Here is a 20,026-nt window from a genome sequence, read left to right as displayed (position 1 = left end):
AAGGGCGGGGCCGTCACAACAGTTCTTAAAGAGTCCACCTCCCTTCAGTATTTGAATTAAGAATGGAATCAGAAAGGTTAGGAGTTTGTCATCCCCAACTGAGCTGGCAAGCGAGCCATCTCAGACTAGATTTGCAGACACACTCCTAACCTCTCCTATCCAACTGGTTCCACTAAAGTTACCTACAAGGGGGCATGATATCTGGATTCAAACATCCAAATGGAATCTACAGAACGACTGTGGCAGGGAATGTGCCGAGAATTTGAAAGAATTCGGTGGGGGAATAGCACACCTCAGAGGGTTCTTTTTGTCAATTATTAATAATTATTGAGCCCCCGGCTATGCAGGTTCTTGTCTTTGAAGAGAGCTCACAATTTTACTGTGGAGAAAAGAAACCTCAAAACAAGACATGAAAGTGATACATAATTGTCATAGAACTGAATACATAACTCAGTGCATGCCTGGCTGAATGAATGCACTTCTTGTTTTTGTTCCTTAATCCTAGTCATTTTAGCTAAGAAATAAATGCATATGGTACAGTATTTATAAAGTGCCAGAAGATATTAGCAACCTGGATCCTTCCTTGAGACAACCATTATTACCAGTTTCTTATGTGTCCTTCCTAAAATATTCTATGCGTGCTCATGTTTATGTATTCTTTTTTTGGCCACACCACATGGCATGTGGGATCTCAGTTCCCCAACTAGGGATTGAATCCATGCCCTACGGTGGAAGCAGTCTTAACCACTGGACTGCATATACACATACATACTTAATAATACTATATACATTTGTGTGTGTAATAAGGTACCATGGAATCCACTGTCTAGAATTTTTTTTTCACATATATTGAGGACTATTCTGTATCTCTCCAGTCTTTCATTGCAGGGAGGATATTCCACAGATATACTTAGAACCTTGATAGTATCCAACATTTTGCTACAGGCAAAAAACACTGAAAAGAATATCCCTGTATGATCAGCAATTCATATATTTGCAACCAAATCTTTAAGATTAATACTCAGCAGAATTGCCTCAAGTTGCCATCTATGAAGTTCAATTGATAACACCATGTTTGAGGGCCCATTTTCCCCACACTCCAACAAAGTGCTTACCAAACAATTTGTATTTCCCGATGAATAAAATCAAACACTTCTCCATGTTTTATTAGTCATTTATTTTTGCTTCCCTGGAGCTATTTATACCTTTTGCCTATTTTTCTGAGTCCCTATCATTCATTCATTTATTGCCACACAGCACAAGATCTTAAGTTCCCTGACCCATGATGGAACCTGCACCTTTGGCAGTGAAAGCATGGAGTCCCAAGGAATGCCAGGAATTCCCGATATGTAAGTATATAGTTTAAAATTTTACTTTTGGCTGTGCTGGGCCTTTGTTGCTGTGTGTGGGCTTCAGTAGTTGCGGTGCTCAGGCTTGGTTGCCCCAAGGCATGTGGAATGTTCCCAGACCAGGGAACTCATGTCCCCTGCATTGGCAGGCAAATTATTAACCACTGGACCATCAGGGAAATCCTGATGAGCGTATTTTTAAATCTCATGTTTTTTCCCTAGTGCTCTTATATTTAAATCTTTCAGTTGCCGGAAACTAATTTTGCTGTAAGAAACAAAGAAAGGATCCAATTTCATTTTTTCCCCTCTGATGGCTAGTCTAGGATAAACTCAAGTTTCTTGAAAATTTTTCATTTTTTTTCTGACCATGCTACCCAAAGCAATCTATTTAGATTTAATGTGATCCTTATCAAATTACCCATGATATTTCTCACAGGAACTAGAACAAACTCTAAAATTTATATGGAACCATAAAAGACCCAGAACTGCCAAAGCAATCCTTAGGGAAAAGAACAAAGCAGGAGGCATAACCCTCCCAAACATCAGACAATACTACAAAGCTACAGGAATTGAAACAGCTTGATGCCGGCACAAAGACATACATATGAATCAATGGAACAAAACAGAGTCCAGAAGTAAACACATAACACCTATGGACAACTCATCTTTGACAAAGAAACAAGAGTATAGAATGAAGGAAAGTATCTTCAGCAAGCTGTGTTGGAAAAGCTGGACAGTCTCATGTAAATCAAAGAAGGTAGAACACACCTCATACCATACACAAAGTGAAAGTCACTCAGTCGTGTCTGACTCTTTGCGAGCCCATGGACTATACAATCCATGGAATTCTCCAGGCCAGAATACTGGAGTAGCCTTTCCCTTCTCTAGGGGATCTTCCCAACCCAGGGACTGAACCCAGGTCTCCTGCATGGCAGGCAGATTCTTTACCAGCTGAGCCACAAAAAGAACTCAAATGGCTTACAGACAAACTTATGTATGTGAAAAATCGCTTAGTCCTGTCTGACTTGCTGTGACCCCAAGGACTGTAGCCCCCAGGGCTTCTCCGTCCATGGAATTTTCCAGGCAAAAATACTGCAGTGGATTGCCATTTCCTTCTCCAGGGGATCTTCCCAACTCAGCGATTGAACCCAGGTCTCTTGCATTGCAGGCAGACTCTTTACCATCTGAGCCACTAGGGAGGTGATAGACAATTTTAAGACATCATAAAACTCCTAAAAGAGAACACACGCAAAACATTCTCTGACACAAATCATACTGATGATTTCTTAGGGTAGTCTCCCAAGACAACAGAAATAAAAGCAAAAATAAACAAATGGGACCTAATCAAACTTACAAGCTTTTATACAGCAAAGAAAACCAGAAACAAAACTAAAAGACAACCTGTGTACTGGAAGATATTTGCAAATGATGTGACTGACAAGGGATTAATTTCCGAAATATACAAACAGGTCATACAATTCCACTGCAAGAAAAAAACAACCCAACTGAAACAGACGTGTCTCCAAAGAAAACATACAAATGGCCAATAGGCAGATGAAAAGATGCTCATCACACTGTTATAGAAATGCAAATCAAAACTAGATTAAATCAACTATACGCCAATAAAAATGATAAACTATGAGCTTATACACACACACACACACACACACACACACACACACACACACCAGTCACCATGGCCATGTCACACCAAAAATGTCTACAAAGGGACTTCCCTGGTGTGGCCCGGTGGTTAAGAATCTGTGCTTCCACTGCAGAGGGTGTGGACACGATCCTTGGCCAGAGAGGCTAGGACCTGCATGCTGTGTTGCACATCCAAAAGAGAAAAAGAAAAAATCCCAAAATGACACAAATGAACATACTCGTGAAACAGAAACAGACTCACAGACATACAGAGCAGACTTAGGGTTGTTAGGGATGGACAGCAGGATTGGCAGTTTGGGACTAGTAATATGCATACTATTCTATGTAGAATGCATAAACAAAGTCCTACTGCACAGCACAGGGAGCTACATTCTCTATCCTGTGATAAACCAGAATAGAAAAGAACATGAAAAAGAATATATATCAATATAAGTCACTCTGCTGTACAATAGAAATTAACACTGTACATCACCTATACTTCAGTAAGATTTAAAAACCTTTCCTTGAGAAAAAAATAGTTGCACCCTCTCAAGTGTCACCTCTAGACTTGGCATGTGAGGATATACTCAAGTGTCTTGGCTGAGCACATAGTGTTTAGCAGGATTCAAGGCTCCCCCAACCCCCAAAACACTGCTTTATGAGGGGGCAGGCGCAGAATAGAATTTAGTTGAATCCAGGAATTTGCCAGAGAATCATGACAAAGTCAAAGTGGCAGCAAAAACTGTGTTCATGGTGTCACTTCACTTTAGAGTCCATGCAGGCAACATAGTTGCTTGGGTAATGACTTAAAGGCTTTTTGAAAAGCACAAAGTGGCTCTGAAAGCTCCGATGAAGGATAGAGATTGATCTAACATTCCAAGAGGAATTTCCATAGGTTAGACTACTATGTACAATTATCCATGTATTTAACCATGAGAGGTAAAACCAGAATGGTTTTTACTAGAAAAGTGTAAAGAACAAATGGGAGGCAATTCCTCCAACCATCTCTTCAAGATCTTTGAGAATTAACTCATTATCTTTCTTTAATGTTTGAAAACTCTTGAGGGAATTAACACTTCATGTAGAGGCAGGGATTTCAGCAAAAGGTAGGTAGGCTGATTTCAGAGCCTCTCATAGAAAAGGAAAAGCTGAAAACTTTAGACCGGGTTAAACAGCAAGTTAAATACCAGGTGTGATGAGAGCAGATCTCCAAAGGCCCTTTTCAGGCACACCTCTGTTCAGTCATCATTGCTAGTTGTAAATTCAACTTTAGAGCCAGACCATCTATCTACACAGGAATTCTAAGCCTGCCACTTACCATTTTTGTGACCCTTGGACAAATTACTTTATGCTTTGGATTCCTAATAAAACAGGGTTATTACCCATCTTACAGGGTCCTTTTAAGGACTGGCTAATATATGCAAAGTGACCAAAACATAGCCATTATACAATAAGCACTATGTGCTAGCCATTATCATGCCACCTGATATTAAACTTAGTAATACTAACTCTTGTGGTCATGGAGGAGATAGAATCTGGTTGCATGAGTCATGAGGACAAAGGGAACAGGGAACGGCGCAGAGGAAGGTCTCTGAAGAAATCAAAGGCTAGCCCCACCTAGCCTCCAGAGTCTCAGGGTCACAAGACTTTTTTTTTGTCTTGATAAAAATGAAGCACAAAATGGGACATCTTTTGTTAATGTTAGCAGGGAAAGTAGAGATCCTCCTGTGACACAAACACACCAGGAAAATAAGCCAGCAAGCCAGAATAGACTGGAATCAGGAAGAACCCTGGGAGACAGCAAAGAAAGAATTCTAGGAATGACAGAAAAGGTTCTGAAAAGCTACAGGATACAGTACAAAAAACACATGCTCTATGTTCTTTAGGATGAACGCCAGAGCCCCGGCACATACTGGGTGTTGCTCTACATACAACCACACACAAGGAATACCATAGTTTGGACAGGTTCTTCCTGTTCTTTGGGTGGTGAATGCAAAGTTGTGCTTCTTTAAGCTTTACAGTATCAAGCTTTGAATTCCAAGAGCCATTCCAACTAGCATCTACTGAGAAGTGTGAAGAATACCCTCTCAAGAAAACAAAGTTACCTAATGACCTCAATCCCCATCCTTCTTTCTTCCCAGTAAGGTTTTTTGCCTTCTCCCTCCTTGCCAGGAGGCAGAGATATGACCCAAGGTTGAAAAACACATAACAACCATCTCAAATGACTTAGATTTAATCATCGGAAGCAAACTAAATGGAAAGCTTACAATAGAGAAGAATTACATGTCAGTGCCTTTTGCAAACTGAGCTGGGACAGAAAGAGACTGGGGCTGCCCCTCAACCTGATCCCTTCCAAACAAAGATATCCACAGTGTCCCTGGCAATCTGGCCCAGGGAAGGGGGAGACTCTGTTGGCTCTGTGCGTTGAAGTTGCCTTGTCCACTGCTCACTCCTGGCCAGCATCAGGAGCTCCGCCCTGCCGGCTCTGGTCGTCACCCTTCTTTTTGTGGCCTGAGACGATGTCATCAATCCGCAGCAGCAGAACTGCCGTCTAGAAGAAAAACCACAGCCCCAAAGAGGTCAGCAGACAGGAAGGACACTTGTTTTCTTTCAGACATTATCACTCAGCTCCTCCTACATAATTATCATTTTATCTGAAATCTACCCTTCAATAGTCTTGAATGTAAATGGAGCTCTCCCTAAGCAAGAGATGCTACTTGGGCTAGTTCACTTTTCCCTTCTGGCTGTGCCACACAGCTTGTTGGATCTTAGTTCCCTGAGCAGTGGCTGGACTTGGGCTCTGGGCAGTGAGACAGCAGAGTTCTAACCACTGGTCTGCCAGGAAATTCCTTACCTTGCTCTTTATTTTTAAGACTTTTTTTCATGTGGATCATTTTTTAAAAAGTCTTTACTGAATTTGTTACAATATTATTTCTGTTCTATATTTCGGTTTTCTGGCCCCAAGGCATGTGGGATCTTTGCTCCCAACCAAGATTCTAAACCTGCACCCCCAAGTGGAGAGTAAAGTCTTAACCACTGGACCACCAGGAAAGTTCCCACTACCTTGCTTTTTAAGTGAGCTAAAAATAAGCAGGGGGATGGAATTCCCGGGGAGATCTTTTGAAGAATACTCAAACAGCACAGCACATGATTTTGACTGCCTCACCTCTACTGCTGTCTTATACGTTTGCAGCTTTACAGCCAATGGTTCCCAGATGCCCAGTTCTTTCATGTCCACCAAAGTGCCTGTTTCACCATTTACACCCCAAGTCTCACAATTCTCCTGGGTATGCTTGGCCTGTAGTTGGAACAAGCATAAACGGTTAAAGGGGAAAATATTAGGAACAAGTAAGCTGACAGAGACCATTAGACAAGAACCAAATACACTGATTGATAAGGCAGGAATAAGAGAAAATGCCAATGACAGCAAATAAGGTAAAAATTAAGATCGAGTTTTTAAGGGAAGAAGCTACCAGGAGAACCTGGGGGGACAGACATGAACCATCCTTAGTCGCAACACAGCTTTTCCTACCTAAGAGAACAGCGTGGAAAGGAACTCACCCGAAGGGAGGTAAGCAGACGGATGGTGCTGGCTCCACAGTTCTGGGTAAGGGTGCGAGGGATGACCTCCAGGGCTTGAGCAACGGCCCGATACGGCCACTGTTCCACACCAGTCATGGCTTTGGATTTTTCTGTCAAGGCATGAGCCACAGCCATCTCAGAAGCCCCACCCCCTGGCACCAGCTGCGGGTCCAGAAGAACATTGCGGCACACTTGCATGGCATCCTGGAGGTTGCGTTCTACTTCCTTGGGAAAGCAAACAGACAGTATAAAGCCAAAGTTCGATGGCTCAGGAACAAACCGGAAGCATCAAAGGACTTCCTGATTGCCAAGTTTGGTAAACCACCAAAGAGGGCAGACTAAGAAAGGTCCTTCCAACCTTTTGGGAAGGGTAGATGCTGTAACTGTGGAAAAACACATTAACTACAATTCCAAGAAGGCCACGGGGAGGAGGTGTCACTCTGGGGTATTAGGCTTTTGTCCCCTGTGCTTGACAGACCTATACCCTACTCTGTCCTGTCTACTTGTATACTCTAGGAGGCTGCACAGCATAGTGGAAACTCTGTACTTATTAGCTATGTGCATTCCGTAAGTTATTTAACCTCATTAAGAAAAAAAAGGTAATATTTATTAATTTCAACTTAAATAAGAAAACAATGGTTGCTAGGGGATGGGGAAACAATGAGTTTAATGGGTATAGCACCTCACTTTTTCAAAATAAAAGTTCTAAAGATCTGTTGCATTAGAATATGAATACACTTAACACTGCTGAACTAATACATTTAAAAATGGTTAAGACAATAAATGTTACATTTAAAAAATTTTTAATCACAATTTAAAATAAAAACATTTGCAGCTTCAGATGACAACTGAATAACTATAAATGGCCAACAGGAAAATTTTAGGCCCTTTGGGAAACTCTCAAGAAATGGAATGACCTACTTCAATTCAGTCACACTTCTAAGGCTGACTCACCGAGAGAATCTCTTTGCTGGCCCCTCGGAGGAGAATTGTGCAGGCCTTGGGGTCTTTGCATTCAGTGATGAATGTAAAGTACTCATCTCCAATTTTCTTGATTTCCAACAGGCCTGCTCCTGTTCCAACATCTTCTTCTCTCAGTTCCTCTGGCCGGCTGACTATCCGGGCCCCACAGGCTCTAGTGATTAGATGGGGAGGAGGGGGACAGGGAGAAGACCAGATGATGTCAGATACTTTTACTCACCTTCCTGGTCCCTAGAGTCTGTGGTGGGGGATAAAGGAAGGGCAAAAGTGGATTGCTAGTAACAGTTCTACCAAACTTGAGAGGTCTTGGCTGCCTGGTGAAACAGATTTCCAAATACAGAGGTAAAGTTTCCTTAAACTAATATAGTTTTATAAGTGTACATACCTAAGATAATTACCATAATGAGAAACTGTTTAATTCCAAGTATATTCAGTAGACCCTAAAATTTGGACAAATGAGTTCTTATGCATGTTAGATAATGGTCATTTCTATGCTGAACTTGCCCTATATTGCCTAGTTAGATCTCAAGGCCAATAACAGGACTACACTAAAAACAAAACAAAGGTCAAGCAAGAAGGAAGGTAAATATATGTCTGACCCCATTTTAATGAATGTAGGGCTAATTTTTTATGTCATTCTTTCCCCCTACTCATGGGCATGCAGAGTCAACTATATATACACATGCATGCCCTGCGCCATTTCAGAGCAAGCGTTTTAAGTATAAAATCACGTTTTAAGTATAAAACCACATTTGGATCTATGGCATATTATGTGATGTTAGGATAGACTTAACATTTAAAAAAAAAAAAAAAAGATGGACCTAAGCCTAGATATCCATGCTGAAGTAGTGAATGCAATCTAAGGTTGTATTAACAGTAACTGAGGATCCAATCAAGTTAATTATTGGTTCTATCATATTCTGAGCTAGTTAAAACAGACGACTCTGAAATGGACCCCTATACCAAGGTGGTGATCACAGATGTCTAAGCATAAGCTGTTTACTTCTGGTTAGGAGCAACAGAGTCTCATGCAGCAGATAATTGTTACTCTAGAGGACCTCTGAAGAGGGCAGATGGCTAATCCCAGGTTATTTCCACCTGTAAATGATTTGGCTGTTGTGTCCTGTTAAGCTTTATCAGATAATGATGACTACATTATGAAGCTACAAAATAAAAACACATGGGAAGGAGCACAATTTTATTTCTACCTGACCTACTCACCTAGCAATGCGATTATTATCTGTCTTCCGGACTCTGCGGATGGCTGTGATATTTGCTCGCATGAGGTAGTGCTGAGCTAAATCTGTGGAAATAGAGATGTCAAGTTGGAAGCCAGAAACTCCAGGTTCTGAACTGCTTTTATCTTCCATGTACCCTAACCATCACCTGTCCATTATGGTCAGTGTATGACAACATGGGATGAAAAAAATTACCCATCCTCTTCTACCACAACAGCAGTCTGGAAAAATGAATGGAATCCTACCAGAGATGCCCTTCTCTGTGATGACCACATCTGGCTTCAGCTGGATAATGTCCTCACAGAGCTGCTGAATGTACTCTTCTTCCATTTGGAGGATTCGGGTGAAGTCCTCCTCTCGTGTGATTTCAATGTCAGTCTATGTGGTGAAGAAAAGTCACCATGAATTAAAAATTCTGAACTAGTGAAGCTCTTTAGCTACTACTACACTCCCTCTGGTATAGAAGGAAATGGCAACATACTCCAGTCTTGCCTGGAGAATCCCACGAACAAGAGGAGCCTAACGGGCTACAGTCCATGGGATTGCAAAGAGTTGGACATGATCGAGCAAGTCACACACACACATACACACACACACACACATCCCCACCTGACCCCTCTGTTTAGCCCTCTCATGAATCCCAGAAAGCAAGAGCTGGAATAAACCATGATCCAACACCTCTGTACACCAGTTTAGCTCCAACAATCATCTACACCTAGCTTAACCCCATTTAGTTATTTACCGGAAGGAAAGTCACAATGCAATTAGTGGAGAGTTTGGCTAAGGCCTATAGCCATTTAGTTCAATGTTTCCTCTGACTTGTCAGCATGCAGGGTAACTCAGGGTCTTAATTCTCCCAACTTATAATGATTCTTGTTCCCAATCACTGTTTGATAAGTTTCAATTACTTTGTTTTATTCAAGTGTGATGGAGCCTTGAGTTTCCTGTCCTTTGGAAATTTTTTAGCACTTCAAAGCTCAATTAACTCCTACTCCATGTTCTACTAATGCATTAGAAAAGGTTGCATGATACTCTGGAATTGAAGCCAAACAGAGCTGGGTTCAAATCCTGATTTGGCCAATACAAGGTATGTTCCTAAAGCAATTAACCTAACTTTTCTGAGCTACAGATCCCTCATCTGTAAAATAAAAGTCAGTATCATTTGCTCTTAAGGGTTGTTGTAAGAATCAGAGACTACATATAAAGGTCACACAGTAGGCATGTACCAAGCACTTCTTAACTCCTTGGTATAGAAACAGAGTCTTACATCAACTTTACGGAACAGGGCCAATGCCCTTACCTGGCTCTCTCCTTTCTTGTATTCCAGAGAAGAATCCAGCAACACAATGCGAGGGTTCTTGATGTAGCGTCGCATTCGTGGATGGGTCACATCCTTGTTAATCATGACTCCACGTAAAACACACGAGTCTTCAATGATGCCCCCAGGTATCTGAGCAAAAGAATTACTTTAATCCACAACCAGGAGACACTTCTCAACTTCCTTTTCAAACATTCATCTTTCCCAAATAACCACCATTTCAGAGTTCTAAATTTTCCACAAATCTCAAAAACAACTACAGCTTCAATCACCTTTCTTTCTCTCTAGGAAGCACATCAATCTTAGACCATGACACACAATTTGAAGGTTGGCTGAAACAGAAGTTCAGTGATTCACAAAGATTTAAAGAGGCATATATCTCTACCTCCTGAAAGAGAGTTCCACGAATTTTAGGTATAGGGCTCCCTCTACTGGTCACAAGTTATTAATGCTTCTTTTAAATCTTAGATGGAGAAAGCTTTATTAGTGCTATGGTGTAGAACCCTTATTTCCTGACCTAGTGTCTGATATGCACACAAATACAGACAAAAAAAAAAAAGGCTTTCCCTTGCCCCTGTAAACCGTGGGTAGAGAGAGCAGTGAAGCTAACAGAATTATTTCGGATACCTCTTTAGTATCTTCTTTTTCAAGATTTTTGTTTTCCAGGTAGTAAATACTCTTCTTCCTGGTTCTAATAACAAAGGTATCTTCCTCTGATTTAAACTTACTTCTTCTGCAAGCAAAGTACACACTTGAAGAGTTTACCTTTTCTACCCTTGCATATTTCTTGATGTCAATCTCTTTCCGGCCGTTCTCCTCAAACTGTACAGTTTTGACAGCATCCAGGGCAATGTTGCAAGCCAAAGAAGACCACCGACTGATTACTTTGGTAGTAATGGAGCTGTTGATGATGTTCAGCATCGTATCTCGGTTACTGGTGTCGACAGGGATACTGGAGAAAAGAAAAACAGGTAATATGCTCAGGGGGGTCTTGGATATTTAAGAAATCCCTCATCTACATCTTGATGGCTGTAACAGTGGGCCAACAGGCAGAAGAAGGGGCAATTTGTTTCTTCATAGGAAACTAAAGTGTTATCAAGAAGTAACCTTGTCCATCTTCTGCTTTTCAGAAAGCTTACAATTAACCCATCCCTGGAAGGTGTCTCAAATCCCGGAATAATCTGCTCCCTCCTCTGACAACCCTCCACATTTACTTAAGAGTTTACAGTACAATATTCTCTTTACTGTCTACTCCAACCATATACACTCTATATAACTTTAACAACTTGACTCAAGAAACATTTCATCTTTGAAACTTCATCCCTTAACTAAAAAATCCTGAAAGTCGTAGAAGACCTTGGATACTATCTTGTCCGAATTTTCATACTGCTGAAATCCCTCTTATTAACAGTGTAAGACACACAATAAGCAATCATTAAATAGTTGTTGAATCATGTATTTTAGAGAAAAAAGCAATAGCTTCAAAAGTTATTGCTTCATAAAAAGAAGAATGTTAATGACTCAGATCCAAATATTCAATAAATCCTTTGTATCTCTATGTTCTTATAAAGCTTACTTCATAAAATTATCTGCAATCAAGCACCTCATTCTCTAGGAGTGCTAGTTATCAAACACTTTGTTTCTTAATAGCAGGCGGTACAATACAAAGCTTCCACACTGTGGGGTACTTGTGCATCCAACAACCCAAGAATATTGAGTAGATTATAGGTTTTATTTTTTAAACAACTGTTTTAATAAAAAAGTTTTGCATTTTGTATCATCTTCTCATTTAACTGACATTCCCTTAAGTAGAAGTCACACATTTTTATATTTTTTTTATTATACCTTATAGCAGTCAGCAAACACAGACCAACGGCAAGTTCTGTGATAACTCGACTGGATTCAAACAGCATTTTCAGTACCATCCTTTTCATTTTAATGAATACAGCTGACTATTATCCTACACAACGCTGTGTATTACAGAGAGTACTGACTGGATTAGTTATAATCATACATGATGGCAGGATATTTTAATATTAAGTCCTCAATAATCACAGTTATCTAACTCCTTGTTTCTCCTACTACAATCTGTAACTTTGGAGTGAAGCTCTAGTTCACTTACTATACATTCCCCAAGGCAGTGTCTAACATGGAAACTAGCAGGTTGCATGTAACCAAAGCATGTTTTGAAGAACTGAACCTCGCGCCTTTTATTTGTCTGCTCTGGATCCTTGGCCGTTTTCTAAAAACTTTTATTCCCCTTATCCTTCCCTTCATTTTGCTCCCCTCTTTCTCCTTGCAAAATAATACGAACTACTGGTGATGTGCCCGGCCTTCCTTTACCACCTAAGAACAGATCAGTCTTCAGGCCTTCCTTGGTCGACACCACCCGCTTCTGGTCCCCACCTCCAATACCTTATTTTCTTAAGGGTGCTGATCATATCGTCCAATGCCTTGCGGTAAGCACTGATCACCACTGTTGGGTGCATCTGCTGCTCTAGGAAGTGCTCAGCCACAGACAGCATCTCCCCAGCTGAGAAAAGATATATATACCATAACATCTTAAAAAGTATCTGGATATCAAAACAACTTCATTAAAGCTTCTAAAATACCTGCTCTTTTTTTCTAAAGCAGGTCTGCCCCAAAGGTATGCCAACACTATTTCAAATTTTGTACTCTGTACAAGCCAACTCTGAAATAAAGTACTAATCAGATACATTTTAAATGACTCAAGATTGATCCTAGGGTTTACTTAATTCTGTGATCTAACTACATATGTTATCAGTTTCTTAAACAGTAAATATTTTTCCAAAGACTCTAAAAAGAAAGAAAAATACATAAAGGAAAATCAATTTGCTTATTATTATTTCAATACCTAAGATGTAGTCAAACTGCAGGTACTGAACGCCCCCACCAAAACTCTACACCCAGAGAATACCCATTAAAATCTTACCCTTTGGAAAAGGAATTATTGGTAAAATGCCTTTCTTTTAAAAACTGTCCTTACTTTTAAATTCTAATTAAAACACACACAAACACAGAGAAATACAAATACACACTGACATATAAAAGTTTGCTTCTAAAACACCATTAATTTTGGTCAAAAAAGGGCCTTTTACAAAATGCTTATATTATCAGGTCCACTAATTCTTTTTTTTTTGACATTAATTCTTAAAATGTACACAAATGTGTCAAAGTTCACCTATCTACTCTCTGGCATGTGCTCAAATGTTTGATTTTGATACTTTAGAATTCATAAGTGACTATTAAGTATATTAAAAGATAATCAAACATTTTAAAAGATGCTCTAATAACTTAGAAAAGACTATGCTCTGTTAAACAGCAGCCAGAATAGTATCATAGAAGTTATCTTCAGAAATGGCAATATTTTGGTGTTTTTTAAATAGCTATGTCTAATATACCTAGACCTATGGATAGTTAACCTATTTAGTATCTTCAGAAGATTCAACTAAGATTGCTGTTGTTGGTATTCAACTTTTTCAACACCATGGACTATGGTCCATCAGGTTTCACTGTCAATGGGATTTCCCATGCAAGAATACTAGAGTGGGTTGCCACGTCCTTCTCCAGGGGATCTTCCCAACCCAGGGATCCGAGCCTTCTGCGTTGGCAGATGGATTCTCTATTCAGATCAGATCAGATCAGTCGCTCAGTCGTGTCCAACTCTTTGCGACCCCATGAATCGCAGCACGCCAGGCCTCCCTGTCCATCAGCAACTCCCGGAATTCACTGAGACTCATGTCCATCGAGTCAGTGATGCCATCCAGCCATCTCATCCTCTGTCGTCCCCTTCTCCTCTTGCCCCCAATCCCTCCCAGCATTAGAGTCTTTTCCAATGAGTCAACTCTTCGCATGAGGTGGCCAAGGATTCTCTATTACTGAGCCAGTAAGATTACCATCAGAAAATTCTCATGTTGCTCCAGATATTTTCAAAATGAATACTATTATAAAAATTTCACAATCAACTTAAAATTTATGAAACTAAGGCAACATGCTAAGTTTTCAAAAGGATGTTTTATGATCCCACAGAACACAGAAAGATTAGCCATTAAAACATGTATAGCTAAGACTCAGTCTTAAGATTCTATATTTCTCTATTTTACTACTCACTAAAATCTGTAATCTCAAAATCAGTATTTACTGCACTTAAATGGTCATTCACAGACACGCAGAGATGAAAAATTTAAAGCACCCAATGCATACAATTCTCAGGCAAGACTGAATGCTCTGCCTTGTTTCAGCTCTCATCTTATAAAAAAGTGTCCTTTATGTGGTATATTTAGTGGCAAGTTTTCCTCAAATTTGTGCATTTTCTTGGTGATTTCACTGTTGAAAGCCCTTAAGTACTATCTAGTTTTCCCATGTACAAGAAGGCTCTGATGTGCCTTATAAAGACAATGAGCTTACTATTACTAGATAAGCTTAGTTCAGGTGTGAGTTACAGTGATATTGGGCATGAGTTCAATGTTAATGAGTCAACAACGTACATTAAATAAGGTATCTTTAAAACAAACCATGTTTACTTAAAAACAACATCCAGAGCTTTCCTGGTGGCTCAGCAGATAAAGCATCTCCCTGCAATGCGGGAGACCTGGGTTCAATCCCTGGGTGGGGAAGATCCCCTGGAGAAGGAAATGGCAACCCACTCCAGTATTCTTGCCTGGAAAAACCCATGGACGGAGAAGCCTGGTGGGCTCCAGTGCACGGAGTCGCGAACAGTTGGACACGACCGAGCAACTTCACTTTAAAAGAAAACATAAAACACATATTTATGCTTGATAAAATATGTGACCAGAGGCTCAAAGGCATCTAACCCTGTACTACCTCCTGGAGTGATGGTTTACTGCTAAGTCGCTTCAGTCGTGTCCGACTCTATGCGACCCCATAGACGGCAGCCCACCAGGCTCCCCAGTCCCTGGGATTCTCCAGGCAAGAACACTAGAGTGGATTGCCATTTCCTTCTCCAATGCATGAAAGTGAAGTTGCTCAGTTGTGTCCGACTCCTAGCGACCCCATGGACTGCAGCCTACCAGGCTCCTCCGTCCATGGGATTTTCCAGGCAAGAGTACTGGAGTGGGTGCCATTGCCTTCTCCGGGAGTGATGGTTTAGTACTCACTAATTCAGTGTTTGTGGTGACTTTATAGAAAATAATTTACTGTAATGAGAATAGACTGTAATTTACTCTAACACATTTGAAAAACTTATTCTTTACCATGATGAACATTTTATGCTCAGTTGGGAGAGAATACATAGAAAATTAGCAACAAGTTCTTTAAATAGTTATATAATTAATGGATTAGTAAAAATGTTCTTAAAATATGACTCAGGGGACTTCCCTGGTAGTACAGTGGTTAAGACTGCACTTCCACTGCAGGGAGTGCTGGTTTGATCCCTGGTCAGGGAACTAAGATCCCACATACTGAGCAGTGTGGCAAAAATATAAAAAAGACTGACATTATCTCTGGCAAAAATCTAATGTTTCAATCTAATTTTCCTTATCAACCTTCCATTCTCTTCTTACCAAGAATAATTACTGATGTGGTCCCATCTCCAACCTCTTCATCCTGTGTCCGGCTAATTTCAATCATTGACTTGGCCGCTGGATGCTGCACTTGAATCTGAAAAGAAAAGTACAGGGCTACCCTGGTGGTTCAGTGGTTAAGAATCCGCCCGCCCACGCAAGGGACATGGGTTTGATCCCTGGTCCGTGAAGATCCCACATGCTGCAGGGCAAATAAGCCCGTGTGCCACAACCACTGAGCCTGTCTTCCCTAGAGCTTGTAGTTGGGAACAAGAGAAGCCAAGGCAATGAGAAGACCTCACGCTGCAATGAAGAGTAGCTCCTGCTCACCGCAACTAGAGAAAGCCCATGCATAGCAATGAAGACCCAGCACAGCCATAAATAATTAGAAAAAGAAAAATGTAGAATTCATTGAATCAACACTACTCAAAGACCTCTTAACCCATTCTGCTTGGTCCTAACTCTTAAAGATTCTTGCTTCCACTTACTCCCTTTTATTGTTTGATCACAGATTAAAAGATTAAAACTGGCCTCCAAGATATCTAAGTAAACCACTTTTTCAAGTAGTTTTTGCAGTGGGGCAGGGGGAAGGAGGGGGAATGCATTAGACAACTTAACTATTAAAGTTTCTTGAGAACAGAACAGTATCTTTTAGCTAATTTATTGGGAGCACTGTTGTGGTGGTTGAATTGTGGCCTTTGAAAGAACATGCTGATGCCTCACTCCCTGGAAACTGTGAATCCAACCATATTTGGAAATATGGTCTTTGAAGATGAAATCAAGCTAAGATGGGGTTATAGGACAAATCAGGGTAGGCTCTAAATCCAGCCACTGGGATGGTGGAGACACACAAGAGAATGCCATATGACTGAAGGACAGTTTATAAGCCAAGAAATGTGGTCAAGATTCTGAAGCTACAAGAGGAAGGGTATTTCCGTAGAGCCTTCAGAGGGAGTGTGTCACTTCTGACACACTGAGTCTGGACCCCCAGACTCCAGTTCATGAGAATAAATTTCTGTTGTTTCAAGTCACACAGTCTGTGGTAACTTCTAAGCAGCCCGAAGAAACTAACCATTATTTACATTATCTCTTTATGTGTCTTTTGCAAAACGTTAGAAAACAAAATGAAAAGTCATACCTCTCGAAGAATGGCATTGCCATCATTGGTCATCACGATGCCTCCCATGGGGTCCAAAAGCATCTAGGACCAAAGCAAAGGTTATATTTAAGTGTCCCAGAAAACAGAAAGGGAAAACCTGTAGCTGAAGTTTCAGTATGAGATAAGCCTACCTTCATCATAGACTTCGGTCCCAAACATGTTCGGATGATATCTGCGATAGTCTATTGGAAAAAAAATACAAAACATGTTAAGCACAAACCAGAGGATGGTGATTGTGTGTTTCAGGGGAAGGGGTATGCGCAACTCACAGAGCCAGTGTTTTAACAAGGTCACTTTTAAAGTAGGGTTGGCAACTAACTTTCAATATAGGGTGTCATATGGCTAGATTCTGTTCCTTGTCGTTCCCCCTTTGGGAATGTTTTCTGGATATGCAAAGAAATAACTTTTCACAAGGAAAAAAAAGGGACATAGCTCTCACAGCTTCAGTTTCCCAGCAGTCCACAGATAATTGAAAATCCACATATTTGTACTTCCTTCCATGATAGTGGCTTCCACCCCATGCTAAATTATATCCAGGGCTACTTTATTCTTTCATTCAAAAGATGTTTACTGAATATACCTATCCAGGATCTACAGTGAGTACTAGGAATACAAAAGGGAATTAATATAGTTCTTTTACCCAAGTAACTCAGTCTAGTATGGGAGGCAAACACAAACATGCAATATAATATGCACAATATGAGAAGACCATTAGACACATCTCAGAGAGGGAAGGCTTCTTTCTCCTTACCACCAAAAGGGAAATGTCCTGAAGGAAAGGAAATCAAATTTTCTTCCACCAAATCACAAACAAATACAGAAATACAAATATAGGCAAACTATTATAAACAACTTAAAAAAATATGCTACCTTGGCAGCATTGATGTTTCCAGATTGAACTTTTCTTCCAGATTCACGCTTTGTGTTCTGGCCTAAAACAGATAAAAACAAAAGGCATGGGAGGGAGATTCAAAACGGAGGGGATACATGTATACCTACGGTTGATTCATGTTGAGTTTCAACAGAAAACAACAAAATTCTGTAAAGCAATTATCCTTCAAAAAAAAAAAAGGCGACACACCAGTATTGCTCCACTGTATATAAGCTACTCCCTAATCTTTGAAAATAAACACACACCCAGGTTTCATGGATATATACACTGATTAAAGCTTATCGACTTGTACTCTTTAAATATCAATTATACCTCAACAAACTATTAAAAAATAAACACATGTACTTATGGCTACTTACTTATTTACTTCAATTCCTGGTATAATAAGAACAATCCACAAAGCTTCACTTCGGAATCTTGGTCATCACTTTCCCTCTAACCAAACATTCATGTATTTACAGCAAGGATTCATAATCTGAGCTGTATGGGATTCTCAAAGGGCTGGTGTCCCTAAAAAAGCATGAATCTCTTCTTTATATAACAACGGAAAGAGTCTGGGGGTTTACATTCTCACACTAGGATATGGTGAACCATACCCACAGTCCCAGCATAAATTATTGACAGTGACCCCCAGTGTGCTGTGGAATGAGCACACACACTCAAAAGTATTGGGGTTTGCAAGTTATGGTCACTTCATGCTTGGATATAATCAGAATGCCTCAGTTACCCACTTACCATCAGTTACAGTGTACTATATACTTTAATAGGGAGCATAATCAGTTACAGCCGCTATTGCCAAGGATTAACACGGACCTCGGAAAGGTTGCACAATGCACCACTAACTCACCCTAGGGCCCTTTCAATGAGAGACAAGCCAATGGCTGTAACTGAACCAATGTATTGTTTTTCTCACTCCTCTCTCCAAATTATATTTTCCCTACAATTTGTTGTAAAATTTTCGATCCCGTCCCATCAAATCTAAACACAACTCTCTGGATTTAGATTCCTATTTCAGGCAGTGTTAACTAAAATCCTGCATAGATCTTTCTGATGGATTCATCAGGAAAAAACAGGTGTTTTTTTTCTCGGTTAAGCGAATGCTTGTCTTAAAATAGTTATTTTCCAGGTGTAGAGAAAATAGATAAAATCTCGGAACAGCATTCTTTACATAGAAGATGGTGAGAAAGGCAAAATGGCTAGTCAAGCATGTCAAGTGATCATGCAGGATGAGGTACAGTAGTTACACAGGATAGAAACATACCAGGTGAAGACAAGTGAAATGGGACTCATAAGTAAATAAGAAATCTGGGATGTTCCCGAAGGTAAAAAGAACTAATTGAGAAATTTGGGAAAACTCAGTTCTTAAGTGGGAAAGACTACAACGGAGGAGACATTTGCAGGGATAATTACATCTAATATAATATGATCAGTGAGAGAAGCAGGGTTACATCAGGAACAGGGGTTGACAAATGAAAATTCAAGACAACAGTTATAAAAAAAAGTGGCCAAGGAAACTCGCTGTTTCCAGACCCTATTTTAAACAATTTTATCTACTTATCTCATTTAAGCCTCACAATTCTACGAGGAAATACTGTTAACCCTAATAATAAAGATGGAACTATTTCGATCTTTATTTGGCCGAAGCCACACCACTATTAAAGGATGGACCAAGGTTATAAAGCTAGGCCAAATTAAAAAATATTTATTCATTCAGCTACACACTGAAAATCGCTCAAGGAAGCGTGCAGGGGTAAGGGTTGGGAGTGAAGAACGGAACGCCGAGTGGGAAGCATCTTTCCGAGGTCACTGCCCGGAAAGACAGAGCCTCGCGTTCGGCGAGGGTGAGGTCAATTTGCGTTTGCGAAGACAGGGAAATGGGTTAGGAAAAGAGGGAAACGGGAGAAGGGGCTTCCAAAATGAACGACTGGAAGGCTCCGCGGCCGAACCAGGGCGCGACTGGGCTGGGGCAAGGCTGTAAAGTGCGGAAAGGGGAGGGCGGCGAAGGGAGTCCCTTCCCAACCTTCCCCACAACTCACTAAGCACGAGCACCGGACGATGACCCATCATGGCGGCGCGATGCAGACCCGGGTACCCAGACCTGGGGGAACCGGCAGAACCTTCTGGAGAGAGAGAACCAGAGAGAAGCCCAGAAAACGCTGCCTCCTCGGGGCTCACACCTAAACCCGCTACTCTCTGAGTCACCACCAATCACTGCGTGCATCTCACTGACCGGCACGAAAACACACCAATTGACATTCTTAGCCCCACCCCCTGCGTAAGAACGCAGGGCAAGTTAGATAGAGAAAGCACGATGATAGAA

General features: G+C 40.7%; 1 protein-coding gene across 1 annotated transcript; it reads right to left on the bottom strand.

Moving 5' to 3' along the window:
* Positions 1 to 5,210: 5,210 nt before the first annotated feature.
* CCT3 (chaperonin containing TCP1 subunit 3) lies at positions 5,211 to 19,937 on the bottom strand. Its single transcript, XM_055583976.1, has 14 exons — positions 19,743 to 19,937; positions 17,685 to 17,746; positions 16,946 to 16,996; positions 16,794 to 16,856; positions 15,656 to 15,752; positions 12,528 to 12,645; positions 10,878 to 11,064; positions 10,095 to 10,244; positions 9,040 to 9,172; positions 8,778 to 8,859; positions 7,530 to 7,710; positions 6,555 to 6,800; positions 6,160 to 6,291; positions 5,211 to 5,544 (listed from the first exon to the last, which is right to left on the bottom strand). The coding sequence occupies exons 1-14, from the start codon at positions 19,771 to 19,773 to the stop codon at positions 5,440 to 5,442; spliced, it is 1,638 nt and encodes a 545-aa protein (XP_055439951.1). The 5' UTR covers positions 19,774 to 19,937; the 3' UTR covers positions 5,211 to 5,439.
* Positions 19,938 to 20,026: the final 89 nt, after the last annotated feature.

Source organism: Bubalus kerabau, chromosome 6, assembly GCF_029407905.1.
Source record: "Bubalus kerabau isolate K-KA32 ecotype Philippines breed swamp buffalo chromosome 6, PCC_UOA_SB_1v2, whole genome shotgun sequence".
In the NCBI taxonomy this organism is placed as follows: domain Eukaryota; kingdom Metazoa; phylum Chordata; class Mammalia; order Artiodactyla; family Bovidae; genus Bubalus; species Bubalus kerabau.
Note: the sequence above shows the minus strand (reverse complement) of the source record. Positions and strands in the feature narration are given on the sequence as shown.